The sequence below is a fragment of the Acomys minous genome (assembly GCF_964271855.1).
Source record: "Acomys minous genome assembly, chromosome: 1".
NCBI classification, from domain to species: Eukaryota; Metazoa; Chordata; class Mammalia; order Rodentia; family Muridae; genus Acomys; species Acomys minous.
Window position 1 is genome coordinate 95,766,258 of NC_140483.1, and position 24,685 is coordinate 95,790,942.

Here is a 24,685-nt window from a genome sequence, read left to right on the forward strand (position 1 = left end):
AGTGGGTATGTGTGTGAGTATGAGTGTGCATGTGTGTATGTCTGTGAGTGTGTGAGTGTTTATGTATGTGTGAGTGTGTGACTATGTATGTGTGAATGTGTGTGAGTGTGAGTGAATGAGTATGAGTGGGTATGCATGTGTGTATGAGTGTGTGTGTATGTGTGTGTGTATGAGTGTGTGTATGTGTGTGTATGAGTGTGTGTGTATGAGTGTGTGTGTATGTATGAGTGTGTGTATGTGTGTGTATGTGTGTGTATGTGTGTGTGTATATATGAGTGTGTGTGTATGAGTGTGTATGTGTGTGTATGAGTGTGTGTATGTGTGTATATGAGTGTGTGTATGTATGAGTATGTGTGTATGAGTGTGTGTGTATGAGTATGTATGTATGTGTATGAGTGTGTGTATGGGTGTGTATGTGTGTGTGTATGTATGAGTGTGTGTATGAGTGTGTGTATGTGTGTGTGTATGTATGAGTGTGTGTGTATGTACGAGTGTGTGTGTATGAGTGTGTGTATGAGTGTGTATGTGTGTCTATGAGTGTGTGTATGAGTGTGTGTATGTGTGTGTGTGTATGTATGAGTGTGTGTGTGTGAGTGTGTGTGTGTATGTGTGTGTGTGTGAGTGTGTGTGTGTGTGTGTGTGTGTGTGTGTGTGAGTGTGCCCCAGGAAAGGCATTTGAAAAGTCTAATGACCTGAACTGGACCCCTGCAACCCACGAAGGGACAGAGCCAGCTCCTTCAGGCAGTCCTCTAATCTCCACACGCTCTGGAATGCTCATGCGCACGCCATGGCGCTCCAGCCACCACCACCAATAACAATAAATGTAAAAGCTCAGTAAATTAAGCAACGATAAATGACTTAACAACTTCATTGAGGGGCGTCCCGTTTGCTAAGGACGGATTTCGTTGACTCTAAGGGGCTTCGTTTCCCACCCAGCTTAAACAGCTTTGGAATCAGAAAGGGTTTTTCAAGTAATGGCATGTAATAGATTTTCAGGCCTTTTGTTCCCCTTAGAAATTCACAAAGAAATTTGCCTTTTGTAACTGATGGGATGTGAACTTTTTAAAGCATAGTAATTTTATCAGTCAGAGTTCCTTTGACAAACAATAGAATCTACACTGGATAGTTAGAGCAGAGAGGGGACTTTGTCAGAAGAGATTATTTAGCCCAGACTTTTTTTCGGCCCCCAGGGGAAGTGGAAATGATGTTGAGGCTCAGCTTGTAGGAACAACACCCAAGCCACACCACACCACACAGCACGATGAGGAAGCCGCAGCCTTTACCACTCCGAGCTCAATCGCCTGCCTAGCTTAAAGGCTCCATGGCACTCCTGTGGTAGAAACTCATTATTGCAACCAGTGGGAAACCACAGGCTGCTGCCACTACCAGCCCCAACGCCGGACACTTGTGTTTCTACCAACAAGAGCAGAAACCAAAGCCCCCGTGTCAGCCTGCTTCCTACCCATGTCGGCCAAGGCTAGCTAGGAGGCAGAATCATTATCATCAGCTCTTACATTTTACTGACTTCAAACAACACACATGCATTTCTTCCTCACACTATAGTTCCAGCATGGGCCACAGTTGGACGGGGAAGTCCTGCTCAATGTGGCCATTAAAGGACCAGGCTGCAGGGAGTCCCACCACTTATCCATAGACAGGGTTTTACTCTGTAGCCCAAGCAGGCCTGGAACCTATGCTGAAATTCTCCTATCCCAGTCTCCCCAGTGCTAGGATTACAGGCATGAACCAGCACACCCTGGATGCTGCCTTCCTAACAGGATGATGGGTTTGCTGCTGCTGGGACAAGAAAACAAGGAAAAGCATCCCCTGAGCCTTTAATCCCAGCACTCCAGGAGGCAAAGGCGGGAGGATTAGGAGTCCAGGGCCAGCTTCAGCTAGGAAGGGGGTTTGAGGCCAGCCTGGGCAACTTGAGACACTGTCTCGAACAAACAACAAAGCGAGCACACACTGGCTTCTGCATTGATCAAATCTCACAGCCATACCTAACATCAAAGGACACGGGAAATCAATCTTCCCGGAGCTCTGAAGGAAAGGGAACCGGAAATATTAGTCAACTTTAGTTATTTTCAATTTATTTCTGTTGTTCTCCTCCACGCAGAAGTCTTATATGGGTGAAGAGCCATGCTTGCAGACAAGCCTCCAGAGATGTTGTGAACAGAACACACACCATTCTGATTTTTTCCTCCCTATTCAGTTAGGATTTGTTTTTCTTTTCTTTTCTTTTCTTTCTGAGACAGTCTTGACAGGTCTGGAACTTGGTGAGTGGACCAGTCTGACCTTGAACTTACAGGGATCCACCTGTCCACCCCCTCCAGAGTGCACCAACATGCCTAACAAGATTTTGGAGAGATGGGTTATTTTTATTTCTAAAGTCAGGATTTAAAACTTGGGAAATTTCCAGACAGAAAAACTGAAGGAAGACATTCATGGACACAACATATTACCATTACTGTACTCTACAGCAGCACAAGAAATTAGTGGAGCCACAGCCCCTAAACACCAAGAAGAGGCAGATGAGTGGGCGTTTTTTATACTGTCCTGGCATAATGTGCTGGCTTTTTCCTACTCTAGACTTTACAACAGAGGTGCCATCCCATTTGCCCATCAGGCAAGGAACATCAAGTAAGGGCTTCCGATCTTCTGGTGGTTCAGCATACCCCAGTCCTGACTGCTGCTAACTCACAGTTCCTTAATTAGAGAGCGCCAAATAACAGTGTCTGAAACTCACCAAGGAAACATAATTGTCTAACTCCCAGCAATCTGAGGTCACCACTAAAACAAATTCCCTTCTCTGAGCACAAGGCACTGTGCTTCCCCTGGCTGCCTGCAGACCACCCACCTGGACTGGATAGCTTGACTTCTTATCACTGTTTCTCCAGAGGCTTCAGCTTTAGCAGGCTGAGACCTCAGCAGAGAAGGCAACAGGCTGCAGTAAAGCAATTGCATTGCTGTCACTTAAAAAGGACTCCCAGATTCTCATACTAGGGTTATTGTGTTTGTATGTTTGTATGTATGTATGTATGTATGTATGTATGTATGTATGTATGTATGTATGTGTGTATGTGTATGTACATGTGTATGTATGTGAGTGTATGTATGTGTGTATGTACATATGTATATGTGTACATATTTTGTGTGTGTGTGAGCACATGTACAGCTTGGGGGAGTGGGTTCTCTCCTTCAACCATGTGGGTTGTGGGCGTCAAACTCAGCTCGTCAGACTCCAGGGCAAGCATCTTTACCCACTGAGCCATCTCACTGGGCCTTCTTGCTCTGGGATGAGGAGGTGCCCACTGCTTCTCTGTCCACCATCTTAATCTTAGTCAGCCCCTTATTCTCAGGATTATTATTATTATTATTACTATTATTATTATTACTATTATTATTATTATATTTTTATTATAGAATATTTTAGTCCTGATCCTTGTTATCCTACCCCACCCCGACAAGCAGTCAATAAATATATATATATATTTATTTTTTTTATTTTTATTTTTTGAGACAGGGTCTCTTTGTGTGAGCCTTGGCTGACCTAGACTTAATTTGTAGACCAGGCTGGCCTCGGACTCACAGCAATCCACCTGCCTCTGCCTCCCGAGTGCTGGAATTAAAGGTGTGTGCCACCACATCCGGCTTCAGTAAGTATAATTTTAAAAAAAAGATTTATTTATTTATTATGCATAAACTGCTCTGCCTGCTTGTACCCCTGAAGGCTAGAAGAGGGTATCAGATCTCATTATAGATGGTTGTAAGCCACCATGTGGTTGCTGGGAATTGAACTCAGGACCTCTGGAAGAACAGTCAGTGCTCTTAACCATTGAGCCATCTCTCCAGCCCCAGTAAGTATAATTTTTAAATGAAAAAAAAAATTAAAAAGTTTCTTATGTGACTAAATACCGTCGGGAAGGAACCGGGAGAAAGGAAATAACCGACAGCTCCCTGACACTGTCATCCATCTCCCTAGGGTTGTGCAGGTCCAGACAAGCAAGAAAGAGCGAGGATGGAAGCTGACACTGGGGCAGAAGAAAGAGCCGTTTCCACTTTCCCCAAGCCACAATAGAAAGTAGGGCAGGGAGAGGGGAGGTGCCTGGCCTCAGCCTTGGCTGACCCAAGCTGTGGTCCTGGGAGCACCGAGGGCCTGGGATTATACCCAGACAGAGAAGCTTTGTGTGCAGAACAGAGAGTCCCAGGGCGAGAGCAAGGCCTTCCAGGTAGGGGTGCGACAGAGATGCTTCCTTCTGGGATGGGCAAACTCGCTGTGCACTCTGCTTCCCCTTCTGTAAACCCCGCCTCTCACTGGCCCCCACCCATTCACCTATTCACTGCTCATCAGCCCTGCCATGCTCTTACCTCCTTCCTCATCTGCACTCCCCAAACCCCACCCCGTCCTGTGCCCACCCCCCTGCCCGCCCTCCCCTAACCCCCATCCCAGCCTCCTGCTCTCACCATCCCTGAGGTTGGCTCACCAAGGTCACTTTCACCTCCGAGTCAATCCCGATGAACACTTTAGCCCTTTAGCTGTTATCTCTGTTGGCTGCTTGGCGGCCCTGCAGCTGATTATGGCCTTTTGAAGCTACACAGTCCTGTCTTACAGGCAGGTGCTTTCTCCGAGGACGTTTATTCTTCCTGGTAAGAAGACACCACTTGTTTATGAAGCACCTGTATTCTGTTGGCGCTTCTCGTCCCTTGTAGAGGCTCTCCTCCGTGCAAGACAGGCGGAGGGAACAGACGAGGGACCCAAGGCTCCAGGCAACCAAGGAATCTTCCCAAGGCCCCCATAGCAACAAGTGACAGGCTCTGTATCTGAACCTAAATCTGTTGCTCTACCCTTGCCTCTAGCTCACTGGCTTCCTGCCTCTTGGCTGGCTGCTCCTTAGCTCCTTCCCACCCACCCCCCCCTCGTCCCTGACCCGCCTCCTACGCCCCTTCTCCCATCTGCAGCAAGCTTCTCTGCGCCAGTGGCCATTTTTGTTTTGACGATGCTTTTCCACTAACCCAGCTCTCAGGTGCTACTTACTGCTGCTGCTGTTGTCGCTGCCGTTATTAAGAATTGAGATTTACAGTGTTTCCTTAGTTGTAGGTGTGGTGCCAAGTTTGTTGCGTGTTATCTTATTAAATCCCCACAACCACCGCAAGAGGCAGACATTGACTGTTGCACTATTTTCCCAAAGAGGCCTCCAGGTCAGCAGAAGCTGAGATTTTTTTTGCCTGACCTTAAAGTCATTGTTTGGAACACAGTCTTGTTACGTAGCTCAGGCTGCGAGTACAAGCACCTCCCGTGGCATAGCCACTGGCTTGCCCGCTGGATCGACTCTTCTGTCGGGAGGTACCATTAGCACCCTCATCTCTGAAACGGCTAAGTCTCAACCTGTCTGTCCCTCACCATAGCAAGTGACAGGATGTCCAAGCTGTAGCTGTTGCCCAAATCCTGTCCTCTCATGATGGCTATTTTAATGGACAAGTGGACAAGACTCTTCCTCCCTTCTCCTTCCCAAACCCTGCTCACCATGGACTCCAGCAAGTGGCCTTTCACTGGCCAGCCTAGTCCTCCTCCTGCCTAGACAAAGCAAGAAGCCAACGTTTTTGTTGCTGTGGTTGGATGGATGGGGAGGGAACGGTAGACCTATTGGAGTGTGTTGGTCCTCGCTTCCACCTTGAGCAGGGTCTTTGTTGGCTTTATGTTGACTAGACCAGGCTAGCCCACAAGCTTGGGGGTGGGTGACTAGACCAGGCTAGCCCACACACTTTGGGGATGACTAGATCAGGCTAGCCCACACGCTTGGGGGGGGGTTTCTACCTCCGCTTCTGTCTTCCTATAGGAGTTCTTGTATTACACTGTGTCGGGCTTTTATGTAAGTTTTGGTGATTTGAACTTTGGTCCTCACGACAGCAAAGTAAGAGTTTTTGGGTTGTTTTGAGATGGGATACCTTGAAGGCCAGGCTGGCCTCAAACTCACTATGTAGCTGAGGCTGTCCCCGAACTTCTGGTCCTCATTATCTTTGCTTCCTGAATACTGGGGTAACAGGCATAGGCTGCTGCACCCAGGGACCCAGGGCAAGCATTTCACCGACTGAGCTTACACCCCCAGGCAGAAGCTGCCACACACCGTTCAGTCAAAGCTTCTCCCAGGCAGCGTGGGCTCCACAGTCTTTTCCTTGCCTGTGTTCCTATGCATGCTGAGCGCGAAGCTGACCTATTCCCCCAGCCCCGAGCCCTCAGCAAAAACTTCAGAATCTCAGCCCGACTTTCAAACCCTAGGGCATGTGGCCCCACCTCTGATGCAGCCGCAACTCCCAGTCAGCTCACCACGAGGCACAGAAGACTCTGGCTTTTTCTGCCCATCTTTCTTCCTGCTGTGCCGTTCAAGGGCAGGAGATATTTTCTGTGTCATCGTAGTCCTAATCTTTTCCCTACTGGTAAGTGTTTTTCCGCTAACACTGAGTCTAACATGTGTGCTCAGGCATACAAAATCAATAGTTTCTCTGTTTATAAAAACTAAGTAGACGAGGCTGGTGCAGTGGCTCAGCAGGTAAGGGCGCTCGCTGCTGAGCACGGGAACCAGAGTTCAATCCCTGGGACTCAAATGTAGAAAAAGAGGGACCCCCTCAAGTTGTCCGCTGTCTACCACCCACGCACTGTGGAATGTGTGCTCCCCACCCCTAAGTAAATAAATAATGTTCAAAAAAAACACTAAGTGGGGACCCGCCGGAGATGTGGCTCAGCAGTTAAGGGCACTTGTTGCTCTTAAAGAGGACCTGGTGGCTTGCTGTTCCTGGGATCTGACACCCTGCTCTGACCTCCGAGGGCACAAGGCACGCATGTGGTGCACATACACATATTCAGGCAAAACATCCACACACATAAAATAAATCTTTAAAAGCCCACTAAATGTATGCACACAGAAACACATGTTCATATAGAGATACACACGTTTAACATTCATTGCCCAGATACCACATAGGCAGGAAAACTGACTCAAAACAGTTCACAGGCAACCAGGAGTGGGCTACATGCTGGCTGTGCCCCCCCCCCCAGTCAACTTTCACATAGGCCAGAGTTATTTGAGCAGTAACCTGGGTTGACAGCATGTTTTCCATCAGATCGGCCAGTAGGCAAGTCTAGGGGATGTGTATGCATTTTCTTGGAGGGCCCAGTCTGTTGCGGTGGTGCCACCTCTGGGCTGACAGGCTGAGCAAGCAATGTGAAGTAAGCCAGTAAGCAGCATTCCTCCCCGGCTTCGGCTTCCATTATTGCTTCTGGTTCCTACCCTGGCTTCCTTCAGGGTTAAACTGTAAGATGAGGTAAATCTCCTCCTCCCAGATTGCTTTTGGTCATGGTGTTTCTCACTGCAGCTGAAAGCAAACTGGAACACCTGGAAACCCAGCACTTAAGAGGTTAAGAGGCTAACACATTTGAGGCCAACCTAAGCTTCAAAATGAGACCATGTCTAAAAAGTTAAAGATAATAATAAATGACTAAATAGGTAGTTTATTATTTTTATCATAATAGGCTGGGCATGGTAACACATACCTTTAATCTCAGCATTCAGAGCCAGGTGGTGGTGGCACACACCTTTAGTCCCAGCACTCGGGAAGCAGAGACAGGTGGATCTCTGTGAGTTCAAGGCCAGCCTGAAACCTTCTCAATAAAACCAAAAACCAATAAAACCAACCACCAACCAACCAACCAACCAAACAACCAAGCAAAAAAAAGTCAGGTGCAGGTGGATCTCTGTAAATTTGAGATGAGCCTGCTCCACATAACAAGTTCCAGGCCAGTCAGGGCTACATAGTAAGATCTTGTCTCAAACAAACAAACAAACAAACAACCGCCCCCCATATGCTAAGATAAACAGACTCTGGGGGCACACGGCAAGTACTAGGCAGCATTTTGAATTAATGACAATGACACTTTCTAGAATTCAGAAGCATTGTGTTCTAGACAGGCTCTTAAGGGAGAAAACCAGGTAGGATGTAGAAAAGGGGGAGAGAGACCCACGAGCACCCGTGACAGTGGCCGTGACAAGCGACGAGCGCAGCACGAGGTGGGAGGCGTCAGAGTTGGCTGGACGAAAGCCATGGATGAGGAAGGTCAACTGGGGCCAGGAGGCAGGCTTGTAGCAAAGCGTCAGTATTTGCCTCTCGTTGCTGTTGTCACAAGTCTGTATAAACTTAGCTGCTTTGAACAACACAAGTCTATTCCTACCATCTGAAGTCCGGTTCACCTGGTTAAGGTGTGGGTGAGACTGGCCTCATCTGTGGGCTTTAAGAAAACAGTCTGTGCCAAGGCGTGGTGGTGCACGCCTTTAATCCCAGCACTCGGGAGGCAGAGGCAGGCGGATCGCTGTGAGTTCGAGGCCAGCCTGGTCTACAAAATGAGTCCAGGACAGCCAAGGCTACACAGAGAAACCCTGTATTGAAAACCCGGAAGAAAAAAGAAAACAGTGGCGGATGATGGCGGCTCGTGCCCCTTGTCACGTGACTACCGCTCGCTCCTCAGAGCGCAGCGCTGCAGCCTTTGCTCCCACCACGCCAGCGCCTTCTCCAAGCCCCTCCTCACGCTCCTCCCTCTTCTCGGTCAGAGACGTTGCGATCCCCAGGCCCCGTCTGGACAATCAAAACAATCTTCTCATCTCAAGACCCTAACCTTGGTTCTTTTAACTTATGGTTTTTATTTTATGTGCGTTGGTGTTCTGTCTGCATGTATGTATGTCTGGCCAGAGTGTCGGATCCCCTGGGACGGGAATTAGAGGCAGTTGTGAGCTACTATGTGGGTGCTGGGAGTTGAACCCAGGTCTTTTGGAAGAGCAGCCAGGGTTCTTAACCGTTGAGCCATCTCTCTAGCTCCATGATCCTTACCTTAATCAACCTTCAACGGCCTTTTCTCATATTAATTAGGTGATAGTCACAGGTTTTGGGAGTTTGGATTTGGACGCGTTGAGGACCATTATACAGCCTACCACAGGAGCACGGCCTATTATCTCACAGTCTTCAAGGTGCCCTCTGACGTGCAGAAACTTAAGCCTAGGGCTCTAAGGTTCACAAAAGTTCTTTTCCATGTATGTGCGTGCGTATGCCTATGACAGGGTTTCGCTCTGCAGCATTAGATGGCCTGAATTTGGCTATGCAGACCAGGCTGGCCTTGAACTCACAGAAATCCATCTGCCTCCGCTCCCTTATTGCTCGGATTAAAGGCCTACAGCACCATGTCTGGCCTTAGGTAGACATTTTAAAAACATACCCCCCCAAATTACTATTATTATTAATGTCGTAGATAATTTTTAAAAATTGCAAGTCAGTGTCACCGCCCAGAAACGGTTGGTGTTATATTTAGCTAGCATGTACATATATAGAGAAAAGTAGCCTTGGGGGAGGCAGAGAGAGATCAGGGCAGAGCCAGCTCAGAACGGGACTGTTCTCTATCCTTCTGACTGCACAATGCTACAGCGGATTTTTTAAAACCAGAAGCAGAAAGTGTACTTTTACTTGAACTTAACCAGGAAAGGAAACAAGTGGGGGGAAAAATGCAATAAACGGAATTATTTCCTCACCTCAAAAAGCAGTCGTTCTTAAAAGACCTCTCTCGAGTTTAGAAAAATGCTTTCAATTAAGGAGTTGGAGCAGGGTTTCTACCACTGTGTCTCGGCTTCATACACTGTTAACTGACTCTGCACTTGAAAGGAAACGTGATTAGTGCTGCCCTCCCGCCACCCTTCTCTCCTCTGCAGACTGTGTTGCCAATGTTGTTTTTGTTTTATCAGGATTTATAATATTTACATTTTGTTCTGCAACTAATATATTCCTACAGTTTCATCTTAACCTGAATGGAATTAATGCCACTGCTGGTGTCCTTTACTACAGTCCTCCTTCCCTCAGTTGTGGTTTTGATTAATTTCTTGGCTGACTGGATTTTGTCTTTTAAAAACAAAAACAGAACCCACAAGGTTTTTACGAATCCCGGGCTGGCCTCGAACTCACTATGTCGCTGAGCATGGCCCTGACCTCCTGATCCTCCTCAGTGCTGGGATTACAGGCCTGGTTTAAGCAGTGCTGGGGAGTGAATCTAGGGTCCTCCGCTCACACTAGGCAAGCACTTTATCAACTGAGCCACATCTCTAGCCCTGGGTTCTCAGGGTTTGTTTCTCTAGAAAGGGTCACCCAGGGTCATGATTAACCTTGTCATTTATGGTTTTGTTTACCCTGAGGCCTCTCTAGATGCCACTTACCTTTATAAAGTGCTACCCTGGAGCAATGTGGGACCACCCTGTATGTAGATGAATTTCCAGTTCTTCATTGGGGATTCTTCCTCCCCTATATTTTAACACTGTAACATCCTCTTGCATCCCATGTATTTTAACACTGTAACATCCTCCTGCTTTCCCTTTTCAGAGCCTCGGCTTGTGGCTTTTGGCCTCTTACCTGCATAGTGCTTCCCTGGCCCCATCTTTTCCCACCAGCTGACTCCCTCCACATCCCTCTTCAGCCATGCCCTTTGTGCATGCTGCTGGTCCTGGCTTATTTGCTGCATCTACAACATCATTGTTTTGGTCCTCTATGATTTCTCTCTGTTCTCTGCTCCCCGTTCACCTCATCCTGTTTTATCATCTTGTCCTTGTTCTTTGTCCTATCGATTTTATACTATTAATAAGGCCTACAACAGGAAGAACTTGTGGGAACTATGCTTTCACTCCTTTGGCTACATTTCCTTCTAGGTTGGCGTGTGTGTGTGTGTGTGTGTGTGTGTGTGTGTGTGTTCTGCTCCTGGTTCCCTCCCTCCTCTCCTTCTCCTCATCCTTCCCACTCTCTTCTTTCCTTCCTTCCTGTGTTTGCCTGAGGTCGTTGGGCCCAAAGGCCATCTGCTTCTTTTTTCTCTTGCTGCTATCTGCCGTGGCTTGCGTGCTCCCACGACAAGACTCATCCTTTGCATTGTGGATGCCTGTGCTCTTTCACATCTCGTCCCAGCCAATTTATCCCGCTGTTGCTGCTGGCCTGCCGCATCACCTTAAGGTGGCCTGGCTGGGGCCACCAGTCAAGCTTGCTAGTGCGTGGGACCCTGTTAGACACCTGCTCCGATTGAAGGGGGCTGCAAATGCCATTCTACAATGTTAGCTTAAGGCCCTGCGACATGGCAGCCTGCAGTCCCCTCGGCAGCGTGCACCGGCCTCCCCTGTGCCTGCGTCCTCTTCTGCACAGCCACAATTAATATGGACTCTTGCTTGTCAGCTCACCTCTTCTGAGTGCAGCTTTGGTGAAGGGGAAGAAGGCATGTCAGTCACTGCACTCAAACCTCATGCTGCTTTGGGGGGAGGGGGTTGTCATTATTTAAGGGATTCCTCTAAGTTCCTTCCGGTTGGTGGTGCTGTTTTGGGGTTTTGTTCATTTTCATAGTGGGGCTGGGGCCGAAGGATTCTGTAAGGATTCCTCTTGCCTCGTCCTGTCCTTGCTTCATCCACATCCCCTTCCCAAACTCCTTTCCTCTCGCAACTCTGGCAGTTCCTTTAAAAAGTGTCCTTATGCTCTCCTACTGTGTGTGCTGTGCTGCTCTCCTGCTGTGTATGCTGTGCTGTGCTGCTGCTCTCCTACTGTGTGTGCTGTGCTGCTCTCCTGCTGTGCGTGCTGTGCTCTCCTGCTGTGTGTGCTGTGCTCTCCTGCTGTGTGTGCTGTGCTGCTCTCCTACTGTGTGCTGTGCTGCTCTCCTACTGTGTGCTGTGCTGCTCTCCTGCTGTGCGTGCTGTGCTCTCCTGCTGTGTGTGCTGTGCTGCTCTCCTACTGTGTGTGCTGCTGCTCTCCTGGTGTGTATGCTGTGCTGCTCTCCTGAGGTGTGTGCTGTGCTGCTCTCCTGAGGTGTGTGCTGTGCTGCTCTCCTGTTGTGTGTGTGCTGTGCTTCTGCCCAGGACACACTCCTGTAAAGAGATTCTTTGGTGGACAGGGGCAGGTGTGCATCGCAAAGCCTCATTTCATGTTTCTCTCTTCCATCACTGGCCCCTCCCAGGGAAGCAGCTCTGCTCTTACATTCACATACATTTCTGTCCTATGAGGCCTGAGGTGTTCCTGTTGTCTGTCCACAGCCACAGCAAAGGTCTCCACTATGGCCACACCAGACAAGCTACAAACCTACCACACAGATGTACCCTGTATGCTCAGTCAGTGGACACGGACACATAGCACTGCATGGCTGCACATCATCACCGTAATTTGCATGCAACCCCACAGTAGCAATTCCTTTGCATAAAGCCCCAAAAGGCCTGGCTTCCCTCTGGGGTTATTGCCTGAGTCTCCTGAGGACCTACCCTGCCCCCTGGTGGCCACTCCCCAAGCCACTGCCCAGGAGGTGCTCTGCCCACCTCTCTGGCCTGTTATTTAGTCAGAGACTCTGGCCTAGAACAGCCCCTCTCTTAGAGTAACCCATCAGGTTAGGACCCTTAAGTCCTGCAGACCAGTCATCCCACAGCAGGGTGAAGCCGTTGCATATCCAGTGGCCAATTGTTCCACTTTGCCTGGAAAGGGTTTTCCAAGATTTGAGATCTTTAGTACTAAACCTGGGAAGGTCCAGGGCAAAGGAGGAGCAGTTGGAGATCTTAGTCCTTCAACACACAATGTCTTCAGACCCATCTCTTCAGCCGGGATCCATCAGACCTTCTTCTGGAACGCATGTGCCCGCCTAGCCTCCTTTGACTGGACCGTTACCCAGGCCTCTCACACTGTTCACTCTCAGGTTAGTCCTGGCCCCCCCCCCCCGCCCCCGCCGCCTTCCACCAGTGGCATTACCAGATACGGTGCCCCCTGCTGCTCTCCTCAGACCTCCCTCGTCACTTCAGAGAGAGACAGAGAGAGAGGTGCAAGTAGAGGGAATTACACTCCAATCCTTCCTGCCTGCAGGGCTCTGTCTGAATGTGGAGCTGTTTAAAGGTTAGGAGATCCTGGCTGTGGATACAGTGGGCATGCAGGCCTAGGCCACAAAGCTACACAAGTGCAGAGTACAACACTGGGACTAGGAGCCAACACTCACTTCTCTCGTATTGACAATCAACCTTGACTCATCCTACAGAGGTAGTGGGTGCCCTGCTGTTGGAAGCTCTCAGGCCCTAGGAGGAGGAGTCTTACCTGACAGTTACCTCTGCCCTACCGAGCTGCTGGAAATGCAAAACACAGGTTTTGTATGTTGATAGCCACTAACCTCAGAACAGGAACAGAGGGCAGGCAGGTGGCCGAGAGGGGGCAGCAGAATCCAGGACAGACCCTGGCTTGGGTCAGAGAAGAGCAAAGGCCATAGGCTAGGGTCTGGGTGTGGGGCAGAACCCCAAAGGAAGAGGGACCAAGATTGACCTGGACATAGGGATGGAGATGCTCACAGAGAAAGGCACATATACAGAGAGACAGGGATGGAGAGACAGAGATACAGGAGAGAGAGAAAGAGAGAGAGAGAGAAAGAGAGAGAGAGAGAGAGAGAGAGAGAGAGAGAGAGAGCGAGAGAGCACGCAGGAAGGAGTCAAAGAGTAAGAGACAAAGAGGGAAGAGAACACTACAACACTATAAAGAGACAAAAGACAGAGGGGGAAAGAGACAGATATGAGACAGTGACATACAGAGATGCAAAGATTGGGACCAGTGGCTGGAGAGATGGCTCAGCGGGTAAGTGTGCACTGTTCTCTCAGAGGAGCCGAGTTCATCTCCCAGCATCCACGCCAGGCACCTCACAACTGCCTGTGACTCCAGTTGCAGCAGTTCTGACTCCATGGACATCCCTCCACATATATACAAGTAATTAAAATAAAACGAATCTTTAAAAAAAAAAAGAACAAAAAGACTGGGACTGGGACAAAGACTTATTCAGAGACAGGGATAGGACAGAAAGAGACAAATATAGAGACAGGAATCAGGTCAGAGAGGAGAGGGGCAAAGGTCAGAGAGGAGAGGAGCAAAGGGGTTTAGAGCTCTGAGCATATGGCAGAGCCACCATGGGAGCGAGGAGAGATTCTGTGTCCAGGCTGCTGATAGATCAAGACATCGAGGGTACGGTACCCCCATTCCCAGGGCACTTCAGGGAGCAAACAGCACGAATGGACTGGAAGGCAGGTCCACTGGGCCTCTGCTTCCCCAAGCCCTCAGAAACGTCCCCGTTCTCTGGGTTCTGGCTATATCCATCTCAGGCTCCCCAGAACCACCCTTACAAAGGGCTGTGGAGAGACGGCACTCAAGGGAGGCAGCAGCCGCCAGCAGCCGAGACCCTCCGAAGTGACTGATCTCTGAGGTTAAGGGGAGAGGACTTGCAAGAAGGGATGATCACCCCTAGAGTCCACGACGACACTGACCAGACGGGCTTAGGACAAGGCTGATCCCCTGGAGCTGGGGGCAGGGAGAGACCCGCTCCGGCAGGCCCCCTTTCCTCCTGCTCCCTCCTTCCCAGGGCCAACATAATTGCTTTCCCATGTTGTTAATGGAGGCCAGATTGCTGATGCCCAAGCCCTGGGTGGGCGGTGGGTGGGTCAGGGCTGACCAAGGCTCTCCAGTCAGGAAGGCAGCACAGGCCAGCCCACCCACCTTAAAGATAGACAAGGGGCAAGGTCCTAACACATCACAGGGATATGCTATTCTTGGCAAGAGAGTCGGCAACCCCTTGATCTCTCTATAACCAAGCTGGACCTAGAATGCAGGCTGCAGCCTGAGCCACACCTCACCAAGCCCAAAGCAACAGGCAGAACTGTGCGTTCAGGACGGAGGTGCAGGTCCACAGCTACTTCTTGAGATATCCGCTCCGGGACTCTCCATCTGTGCCCAAGGGAGCCATTGGGTTAGTCAGGCGTGGTGGCGCATGCCTTGAATCCCGGCACAAGGGAGGCAGAGGCAGGTGGATCGCTGTGAGTTCGAGGCCAGCCAGCCTGGTCTACAGAGCGAGTTCCAGATCAGCCAGTGCTGCATGGTGAGGCCCTGTCTCGTAACCAATCAATGAAACAAATGAACAGACAGAAAGGCGGCGGGCTGAGCTGTGGGTGTGGGTGGGGCTTTCTCTCCACAGGACGATGCCTGGAACATTCTCTCTCCTCTAGCCTGGGGGACAGGCAACCTCCTGCACTTCTCAGTCCCTCACCCGGGACTAACTCAGTCTTTGCCTGGTCTAGGCCTGATGCACCAAACACTCTGGGTGCGATCTCCCTCCCAGGGCAATGCTCCCATATGGGCCTGTCAAGGCTAGTGAAAAGCGCCTGGTCTGAGGAACAGGGTGGCGTTGTAGTGACATCAGTAGTATTCCTGGTGGTGTCTGGAACCTGCCACAGGGAGTATGGACTACAGCAGACACACTGGTGTATGTGGCTTTGACTGCACCTCCCTTTATTCCAAGCGCACAGAGGAAGGCCACGCCTGACTCCCAGGATAGGACCTCCTACCTCAGGAGTCTGTCATCCTGACTCGGTATGTTTTCAGCAAAGTGCCTTCTGCGAGAGAGATTGGATCTTGGAATTTGGTCTCTCTACGTGGCCCTGGCTGTCCTGGAACTCACTCTGTAGACCTCAAAACTCAGAGATCTTCCTGCCTCTCCCTCCTGGGTGAAGAGATTAAGGAATGTGCCACCACGCCCGGCTAGAACTGGTATTACTGGGTGGCCAGGAGAAGTCAGAAATGGAAGAAAAAAAAAAGTATGGAGCTGGACCAAAGACTGGCTGGACGAAAGCCCAGACCCTCCAGCCCGAGTGCTATATATATAAAATCTAAATCTGAGACTTAACCTTGTAAAATTCCAGTTCTGAAGGACCAATCTCCATCCTCCGTGCTCTAAGGAGCCTCTGCCTTCAGGCCACCGTCGCCCTTGGCCAGGCCCAGGGCCCCTGTGGTCTGAACCTCTGTGGCCTGGCTGGGTACTAGTGCTGACCTGCCGATCCTTCTAGACTTTGTCTCCTGCCTGGGCACTCCTAGAAGGCAATTCTGGGGATGACTAAGAAACAGCTCCTGTCCAGCCAGAACCTACGAGCGCAGCCTCTTCAAACAACTGGGTACCTCCGTGTTGGCCCATGCGGCACTAGGACCCATTTCTCACAAGCTAGCCCTTGGCTGCATACCCCACCAGGGAAGCCCAAGCCCTTAAGAAACAGAGCGCGTGACCTCCAGTGACCGTGGAAGCGGAACCTCTTCCCGTGCTCCCCACCCTGGTCCTCTCTCCTCCCACCCCTGTAGGGCACGGGTCCTCGGAAGAGTAGTTCCCCCCCCCCCCAAAGCGGTTCTGCTCCAAGGTCTCATGAAATGGTGACGTTTAATGAGAACCCCTCCCCCACCCCTCCCACCCCTGTATATACATCTATAAAAAATTCAAATACAGCAAGTTACCATTGAGTCAGACTAGAAGGGACTGACAGGACATTAAATACTGGGGGGTAGGGAAAGGGTCAACGGAGGATCATACAAAACGGGGGGCAGAGGTGGAGGGACTGAAAAGTGTGGGCACCGGGGGGAAGGGGATGGCTGGGCCCCCCCCAGTGTCAGGAGCTTATAATCTGATGGTGGTAACAGAGACCCTGGGACAGACAGGAGGCTGAGGCAGGAGGAGAAAACTGCGGATGTGACGGGGGTCCCCTTCAGGTCCCCCAAGGGCTCCTGGGAGTCGCTGGCGTTGGAGGGTCCAGCCCGAGGGGGCAAAGATGAGAGGGGTCTTTGGTGGGTGGGTTAGCTGCATGGTCCTCCTCTCCGGATGGAGAGAAGGGCCGGCTTGGTATGATGGGGCTAGGGGGACGGCAGGCCCGGGCCTGCCGGGGTCTCTACAAATTGTGTCTGAAGAGAATGCAAAGGTCCTCCTGCCCGTGTGCAAAATAGAAACCGGGGTCTGCAGGCTCAGCTCCGGCCTCCTGCTCCTCTGCAGGTGCTCTGGCGTGGGATGCCCGGCTCTGGGGAGACAGGTTGGAGGCGGGGCCCCAGTCAGAGAGGGCTGAGGCTGGGATGCAGGTCCCGAAGGCCCTCCCTCCCTCTCTCCCTCTTGCTGCCCAGCCTCACTCACCTACCAGATCAGGAGATTGTTGGCTGTGGCGGCAGCGGCAGCCAGGGCCAAGGTGACAGGGACACTGGTGAAGAAGGGTATGGAGGGTCCTCCGCCGCTGCCTAGTTCCCCGGTGTCACAGATCTTCGTGGTGGGCGGGGGTGCCAATGAGCTGGTGGTGCTGGTCGTGGTCTCTGGGGAGCACGGGGGAGACTCAGGGCAGGGCCAAGGTTGGGTCCCCCCTCCCATCTTCTTCCTGAGGCTCACGGGTGACCACTGCACCCATAAATTCCTACCATGGACATCTAAAAAACAAGACCCCGGAACACACGCGTTGGACACGTGGGTGTGTGGGTGTGACAGCCAGAGAGGGTAAGCGGCCGAGGTTCCTGCCCCTGGAGGAGCAGCAGGTAGTACGCGTGGAGAACCGGACGGGGGGTGGCGAGCAGGCTCACCGGGGGCCTGGGCTTCGGTGGTGAGGTGTCGTGGTTCCTCGGTCCAGGGTGTGGCGTGAGCGGCCACACTCCAGTCACTCCACGTCCCAATCTCATTGTCCTTGGCTGCCACCTGGATGATGTACTCCTTTCCAGCATAGGCGTCCGTGATGGTGTGCGCCGTGCCGTCTGAAAGCTCCACCTGCCGGGGTAAGAGAATGAATCCAGGACATGGCGCGCATGCGCGGAGGAGGCGCGAATGGCCCCAGTGCCCGCGATGCTGTTCCCTAAGATGCTGGGGTGCCAAGAGGAAGATGAATAGAGAGCAGTGTGATGGTAGGCTGCCTCCTCTCAGGGGGCTATGCCTAAGGTTAAGAGTTTGGCTCCATCTTGCTAACTTGGAGGCCGAGCTGCATAGCCTCCACGGGCTTCGTGCCCCACCCCTCTGTAAACTTGTGCTAAGGACAGCAACTACGTTGGGGTTCTTATGAGGCCTAAGTCCCGAGGAAAGTACCAACCACACCTCAGCCAACACCGTCATTGTGGGTTGCAGCCTAGAGCCAGTGTACCCACCATCTAGCCCTAACGGGGCCTCTCCCAGGAAGATACCCACGTGTCATCGCTCTACTTGACGTAGGAAGGGGTGGGGACAGCCCCAGGATGACAGGACTGCTGCTCCATTTTCTCCTGGAGGTATGGCATCACCACCCCACCCCCACTCACTGGCCTCATTCTGCTGGTCTTCAAACTCCAACCCCCCCCCCCTCTCCAGGGCAGCCTGCCTGTCCGGCGCCCCTCCCAGGCCCAGGCTGGGCTCTGGTTCATCTCAGCGGCACCCGCTGCCTCATTAAGCCGCCTCGTAAACAGGGGCAGCCGGTGGGGGCGAAGGAGGGGGCTGTTCTGGGCCATGTCTGGCTTTAAGGCCTTTTTAGTTCCTGTTCCAACCTTCTCCCCAGAAAAATATGGCCTAGGCCACCTGATGCTGCTGGCCTGTTATACACGTGTATGCATGTGTGCTGTCGGGACCACGAAGAGCGGAAAACCTCTCATTTCTGCCAAGTCTGTGGTCCTGATGCTGGAGGTCAAGGTCAAGGTCATGCTGAAATACACTGGAGCCCAGACCCTGGCTCAGTCAATCCTACTCCCAGCCCTGGAAGATGGACAGGCACCAAAAGCCCACCCTCTCATGGTGGTGGGACTCCAGTCTCCTCTGTCTATAAAGACTCCCGTTGGCTGGTTAGGTCCACCGTTCTTGGCCTACAGATCTCCCCAAGTCCTTCCCAAAGGACAAAGGGGAGAGCCAATTGGAAGATATCAAACTGCCACCTCTCCGGTGGACTCGAGACACTACACATTTTTTGCCAGTAATCTCTGGGCAGTGACAATCCTAGGCCTGGACCCTCCCTGGCAGGCTGTCACTGATCCTTAAGAAAAGGATCCTGGGCTGGAGAGACGGCTCAGTGGTTAAGAGCACTGGATGCTCTCCCAGAGGTCCTGAGTTCAATTCCCAGCAACCACATGGTGGCTCACAACCATCTAGAATGTAATTTGGCGCCCTCTTCTGGACTGCAGGTATATATGCAGACAGAGCATCATATACATTAAATAAAATCTTTAGAGAGGAGGGGGGTGGAGAGAGAGAGAGAGAGAGAGAGAGAGAGAGAGAGAGAGAGAGAGAGAGAGAGAGAGAGAGAGAAGGATCCTTCAGTTAACAGGAGTTGTCACTGCCACTCCACTGGCCTTCAAGCCCCCCCCCCCACTCAGTCAGCTGCAAGTGTCAGACAGACACCGCCCTCAAGCTTCCTGGCTGAGTCAGGACGCAGAGCAGGTGACAGAGGATGCCTGTACTGGGTTCTGGCTCTTTCCTTACCCTTGTCCATGCCAAAACAGGACTGTATTTCCCCCAAAGCTCCAAATGAGCTTTTTCTCTGCTCTCTCCTCTCGCAACCACACACCTGTTAGTGTCCAAGACCAAGGACAGGGAAGGTATTCTATACAAAATTCAAGTTGAAAAGAGCCACAGATCTAACCAGTTCAAATGCGCGTGAGACATGGAATAAGGCTACGGTGTGTACCGTAGAATATGCATCTTGTCAGTGTGGAGTTCTGCCACAGTGTGGTTCTTGGTATGTTGGTCCCATGCATGTGTGCAGCATGGATCCTGCTGGGAGCCACGTGTGTGTGTGTGTGTGTGTGTGTGTGTGTGTGTGTGTGTGTGTGGTGGGCAGTGTGCCAGATCCAGTGCAAGGCGTGTGCGCTGCGACGCGCAGAGCTGCTGCCTGTAGCTCGTTAGTGGGGGAGGGGGCTTGTGAAACCAGACCCTGGTTATTAGCAATGCATTAGGCGCGGGCAGCTGGCCAGGCGGGAGGGGACTCCGGACTCTGTCAGGGAACACATGAGAGTGCGAGTAGCCTTTGTGGGGACCAGGCCTACAACCAGGACAGGCACCTAGGAATCAAATTACAGACTTTAAAGGCCAGACAGGAGAAGGGCGTAAGGAGATGGCACTGGAGCCTGGTGGGGGTTCAAGCTGACCCCCAGGAGACAGACTGGTTTGCCTCATGGAACACTTCCAACTCTCGTCCTAGCCCAGAGCTCAAGGGCCACCCAGAGTGCCCACAGCTTGCTGGCCCTGAGCTCTTAATATGAGAACACTACAAGTCTTCATAGCCCTAGCTGCTTCCTAGAGCATTCCATCTTGCCTTGATCAATATCCAAACCATAGCCTCTCCCCATCCTGACCCTTGTCCACTGTCTGGTTCCCAGCCCAGGCCACCACCTGACCTATATGACCTTAAACTGACCTTAAACCCAGGCCTCACTCTGGGGCCCAAATAACCATCAGGATCTAAACTTGCCCCCTAGATCAAACTCAATCCCAATATCTGGCCCTAACCCCTGGGCCCATCTGGAAACCCCTGAGGAGTGTGGTTAGCTTGTCCTTTGGGTCCGGCACAGACCTCATGTAGCGGGAGGTGCCTGGGCAGGGCTGACAGCTCTCCCCATCACCTCCCTCCTGGCTCTCCTCACCACTACCCTGATATCCCTTTCTGCCCCAGACAAAGCCTCTCGGACTTCCAATGAGTCCCCTATTGGTGCTGATGCTACCCGGGCTATAGTTCCCGCCTCACTGTACTGCGAGCTCAGGCATCAGGATCTGGGCGGGGCAGGATACTCACGTGTTGCCATTGGTCCAGGATTAGAGGCCGGTAGCGCAGAAAGAACTTGAGAGGAAAGGATTCCGGGTCAGGCCAAGTTGAGGGTGTCTGCCACGTCACCTCCAGTCGACGAGGGTTGCTGGGCACTGGCCGGGCCACCACGTTTTCTGGAGGGTCTGGCTTCACTGTTAGAGAGACATAGCTTTGTTAGCGTGCTAACCTCCAGGAACAGCCCCGCACTGTCAGCTCCAGCCACTGATCAGCCATCTCTGCTGCCAACAGTTGAAGGCCACCATGCCCCTTTCCTGTTGTCAGCTGTGACAACTACCAAGAACAACCATCTGACGGCCACCTCTGACGTGCCCCCATCGTCACCACAGCTCTCGGTAGCAACAACCAGGATCTCAACCAACTTCCACCATAACTCCATCCTCACGGTGTGTCCAACACCCCAAAGACAAAGCCTACATGATACCCCCCACCCCAATCACTGTCACCTCCATGGCCACCGAGATCAACCTATCTTTCACATCGCACATTGGCCCTGCCAGCTTTCCCTCTTTTTTTTTTTCCTTTGTTTTTTTTTTTCCCCCAGTTCTAAACTGAGACTGGACTCCCTCAGAAGAGCCTGGATTTGAAGGTGCGCTGCGGGTTATTGGAAAGCTGGGGGTCTAATGATGGCAGAGTCCAAGGGCCCAGTCATAGAGGAATAGTCTGACTGAAGACCCAGCTGTGCAGCCTGCAGGAAAGACGGAGAGGGAAGGTGGAGGAGAGGGAGGCAAATCAGTGTCAGAGCCCTACAAAGGGGTTGTTTGGGATGGGCTGGGAGCAGGCAGATCCTGTCTGGACTAGGGCAAGTGCAGGCAGAGGGTCTGGATGGGGTAAGAGGTGGGGAGAGGGCAGTGTCTGTCCTACTCCCGTCTCCTGTTCTGACACCTCATTCATCACAGGCCGTAAGGAAGCCATTAGCATGGGGGGGTGGGGTGGGGGGGGTGGCTGCAGCTGCGCAGGAGTCTGGCCCAGATTGCCGCCCCCCCCTTCTCCCTGCCGCGTGCTCTCTGAGCCAAAGAGACAATGAAATGAGCTGCTGGAGAAGTCTCTGCCCTGCAGGTAAAGGATATCCGCTCGTACGGTCACGGCATGTGCGAAGGCAGTGTGCATGCCTGTGAGCATCCCCACCTGGGCTCACGTACACCTCGGACACACTTCCGCACTCCCAGAGTACACAGGGCTTCCCACCACCACCACCACCACTATCACACGCACCGATGGTGAACTCGTCGAAGGTGATAGCCGTGGCATTGTGACCCAAGGCGTTGCTGACACTTATGGACACCTTGTACTTGACGGTGGAGAACAGGTGCAGGTAGCGAATGTGGCAGCGGTTCTTGAGGGCTGGGTCCTTCTCACAGACCATAATTTTGGAGCCATGCCTGGAAAGGAATGAGATCCAGGTACTCTTACCAACATCAAGGGGTAAGCTTGGGGCAGGCTAGGGGAAGGTCAAGCCCAAGGCTGGCCTGAGGGGGGGGAGGTCCTTGGACTCAGGACATAATGAAGAAGGGGGGGAGGTCAAAGGTCAGGGCTGGGACCGGAGGTCAAGAACGCAGGTTACTCACAACACAGTCACGTTGAAGGTATTGGGGATATAGGTGGGGGTGGGCAGGTGCCAGCTGCAATAGAAGCCCTTGGGGTACGTGTTGGATCGGCAGCTGAGCACGGGTTCCCGCGGCGGCACTGGGAAGGTGATGACAGGGAACTCAGGGTCTTCCTGAAGCCTCCAGTCCCCTGTACTAGTGTGGGGACAGGTGGGCCCCAGAGCCCCAGCACTCCCCATCCCCCCCCTCCACCTATCATCGATGCCAAAGGTGGGGGGAGGGCTGTCAGCGAGGGTCTGAGGCTTCCCAGGCCACAGAGAGCCAGATGTTTAATTAAAGAAAAACAAGGCTGTGTGGAGGATTCGCCCCCCCCCCCACACCTGCTCAATGGAGGCAGGAACTGTAGGGAGCAGGGTGGGGGCTGCGGGCCCCACCTCATCAATCACAGCACGGAGGTGATTTCTCAGGGAACTGTCTCCACCTATGTCTCTTGTCACGCTGTGTCCACTTCCAAAGGAATGCCAGCGAGACAGAGGGGATCTCAGTGGCACGCTCTGCCTGCTAGGGGTGCCCTCCGCCTGTGGCTTCCCGTGTGTGGACTGAGGGAAGAACAGGCCTGGTAGCCACACAGGAGTACAAGACGGCTATAGTCGTGAGCACATCCATGTGTGTACATATGCATCCATCAGTGTGTGTGACACACATGTCTCTGACATGAAGGAGTGATTGGTGACATCAGCATTATGTCGCCCTTGGTCATGTCATCCATGCACGACCATATGTGAATATTTATGTGGATCAAGTGCCTGCCGGAAGAAAGAGACTGTTCCCTTGGTGTGTTCCCTCAGCTCCCCGGCTCTGGCTGCCAAGTCTTTCACCTTAAGGAAGGCTGTGACATGACCAGTGGCTGCCCTTCAATCTGGAATAAGCAGGCACAGAGAGAGAGATACCGTTTTTTTTTTTTTTTTTGCTTGAGGTCACACAGCAACCCGGAAACAGAATTAATCTCAGAAAGGTATTATTCACCTACATGACTACATCCGGGACATCTTTTCTGTTGTCTAACTGTGTTTTTTGCTGCTGTGAGCACTCAGGCCAGCTGTCCCACCTTCGGGCATGGGGCAAGGCGTTAGGACAGGCGGCTCAAGTTCCTGGAAGGAGGCAGCCTCTGTGATCTGACCCAGGCGAGGAATGTCTGTGGCCCCAGGGACATGGACACCCCCTTCTGTACTGCTCCCCTCTCCACCCCCCTGCCTGACAGGTGGACAGGAAAACGGGAGGGGGTAGCTCAGCAAACCAGGGACAGTGAGGGAGAGTACATGTCTACAGTTGTGGAGTGGCTGTGGTGACCTTCAGGGGACCGAGGCTTCGACCCACAGCACACATGATCTGGGCGGCTTCACGCACACACCTAGGACGCACAGTCTGTGGGAAGACACGGAGGGGTCTGGGACCCCAGCCCCAGAGCACACACACCCGGCTCTGCAGCGGGAGAGGAAGGCAGGAAAGCACCAGGAGAATGTCCCTGCAGCAGGTGGAGCCACGGCACTGTGGGCAGGGCAGTTCCTGCCCCCCACCCCCACCTCAGCTCGCAGGAGAGGGCACATGGCGGGGGTAGGGGTGGGGGGTGGGGACACCACCCTGCGTTCTGCCCACCACTGTCCGCCTGTCCACCTTATGTTTGTCCGTGTCATCCCGTGTGTCTGTCACGTTCCTGCCCTGTCTGCCCGTGGGTATAGAAGAGCCTGCATGGGGGCGGGGTGGGGGTGGCCAAGGACACAGGAAGTGCCTTCTGGGGGCCTGGGGGCCAGGCCAGGGTTGGCAGCACTCTAGGAGGAAAGGACATTCCGAGGTCGCTGAGAAACCTCCACTCCCTGCTCCTGCAGCTGCCCCCCCTTACCCCCAGCTTCAAAGGAGAAGAGCACTGCTGGGGGGGGGGCGGGGGGGGGCGGGGTGAATGCAGAGTCAGCTCTCTGCCGCCTGCCTGCCCCGACTGAGGGCAGCGCAGGCCATGGCACTGGACTCAGCCCCCTTCCCTGGGACAGGCTCACATGTCTCCTCGCCTTCTGTCCAGTTCCCCCTCTCTGAATGGGTAGGTCACAGGGGGGGTAGGGGCCAGGCAGGGGGTTAGTCTGTCATCTGGTTACTCCTGCCTGGCCCAGGGCCCTGAGCAGAGAAGGGTTTGGTTTCCTGACAGGGACCAGGTTTCTCAGAGGGAAAAGGAGGAAAGAAAAACAAAGAAAAGGAAGAAAAGGAGTGACTTGCTGCAGCTGGAGCCCAGCTGAGGGGCCGGGTGGGCGGAGATGGGGGTGCTGTGAGAGCCCAAGTGTGAGACTGTGGGACAGGGTAGGATGGGGAGGCCCCTCTGTGAGTGTACTGCGAGCTCAGGGGTGTGGGGTGAGGTGGGGGGAATGCGGGAGGGGGGGGGGAGGCGTTTTTAAGTCACTGTGACTGTAAAGGTGGCTTCGTGCACAAGGTCGTAGGAAGTGGACAGGCTGGATGACTGGGTGA

At 52.6% G+C, this 24,685-nt stretch overlaps 1 protein-coding gene across 6 annotated transcripts in view; it reads right to left on the reverse strand.

Moving 5' to 3' along the window:
* Positions 1-16,274: 16,274 nt before the first annotated feature.
* CNTFR (ciliary neurotrophic factor receptor) overlaps positions 16,275-24,685 on the reverse strand; it is a 38,769-nt gene continuing 30,358 nt past the window's right edge. For 5 of the 6 annotated variants that reach the window (XM_084795346.1, XM_084795344.1, XM_084795343.1 and 2 more), the window contains 6 exons: positions 22,196-22,313; positions 21,843-22,009; positions 20,598-20,761; positions 17,440-17,620; positions 17,006-17,178; positions 16,275-16,895 (listed from right to left, as the gene is read on the reverse strand). In XM_084795346.1, coding sequence (XP_084651472.1) covers positions 17,006-17,178; positions 17,440-17,620; positions 20,598-20,761; positions 21,843-22,009; positions 22,196-22,313 — 803 coding nt within the window. In that variant the 3' untranslated portion in view covers positions 16,275-16,895. The remainder of the gene's footprint in view (positions 16,896-17,005; positions 17,179-17,439; positions 17,621-20,597; positions 20,762-21,842; positions 22,010-22,195; positions 22,314-24,685) is intronic. The other variant, XM_084795348.1, reaches the window with a different exon arrangement.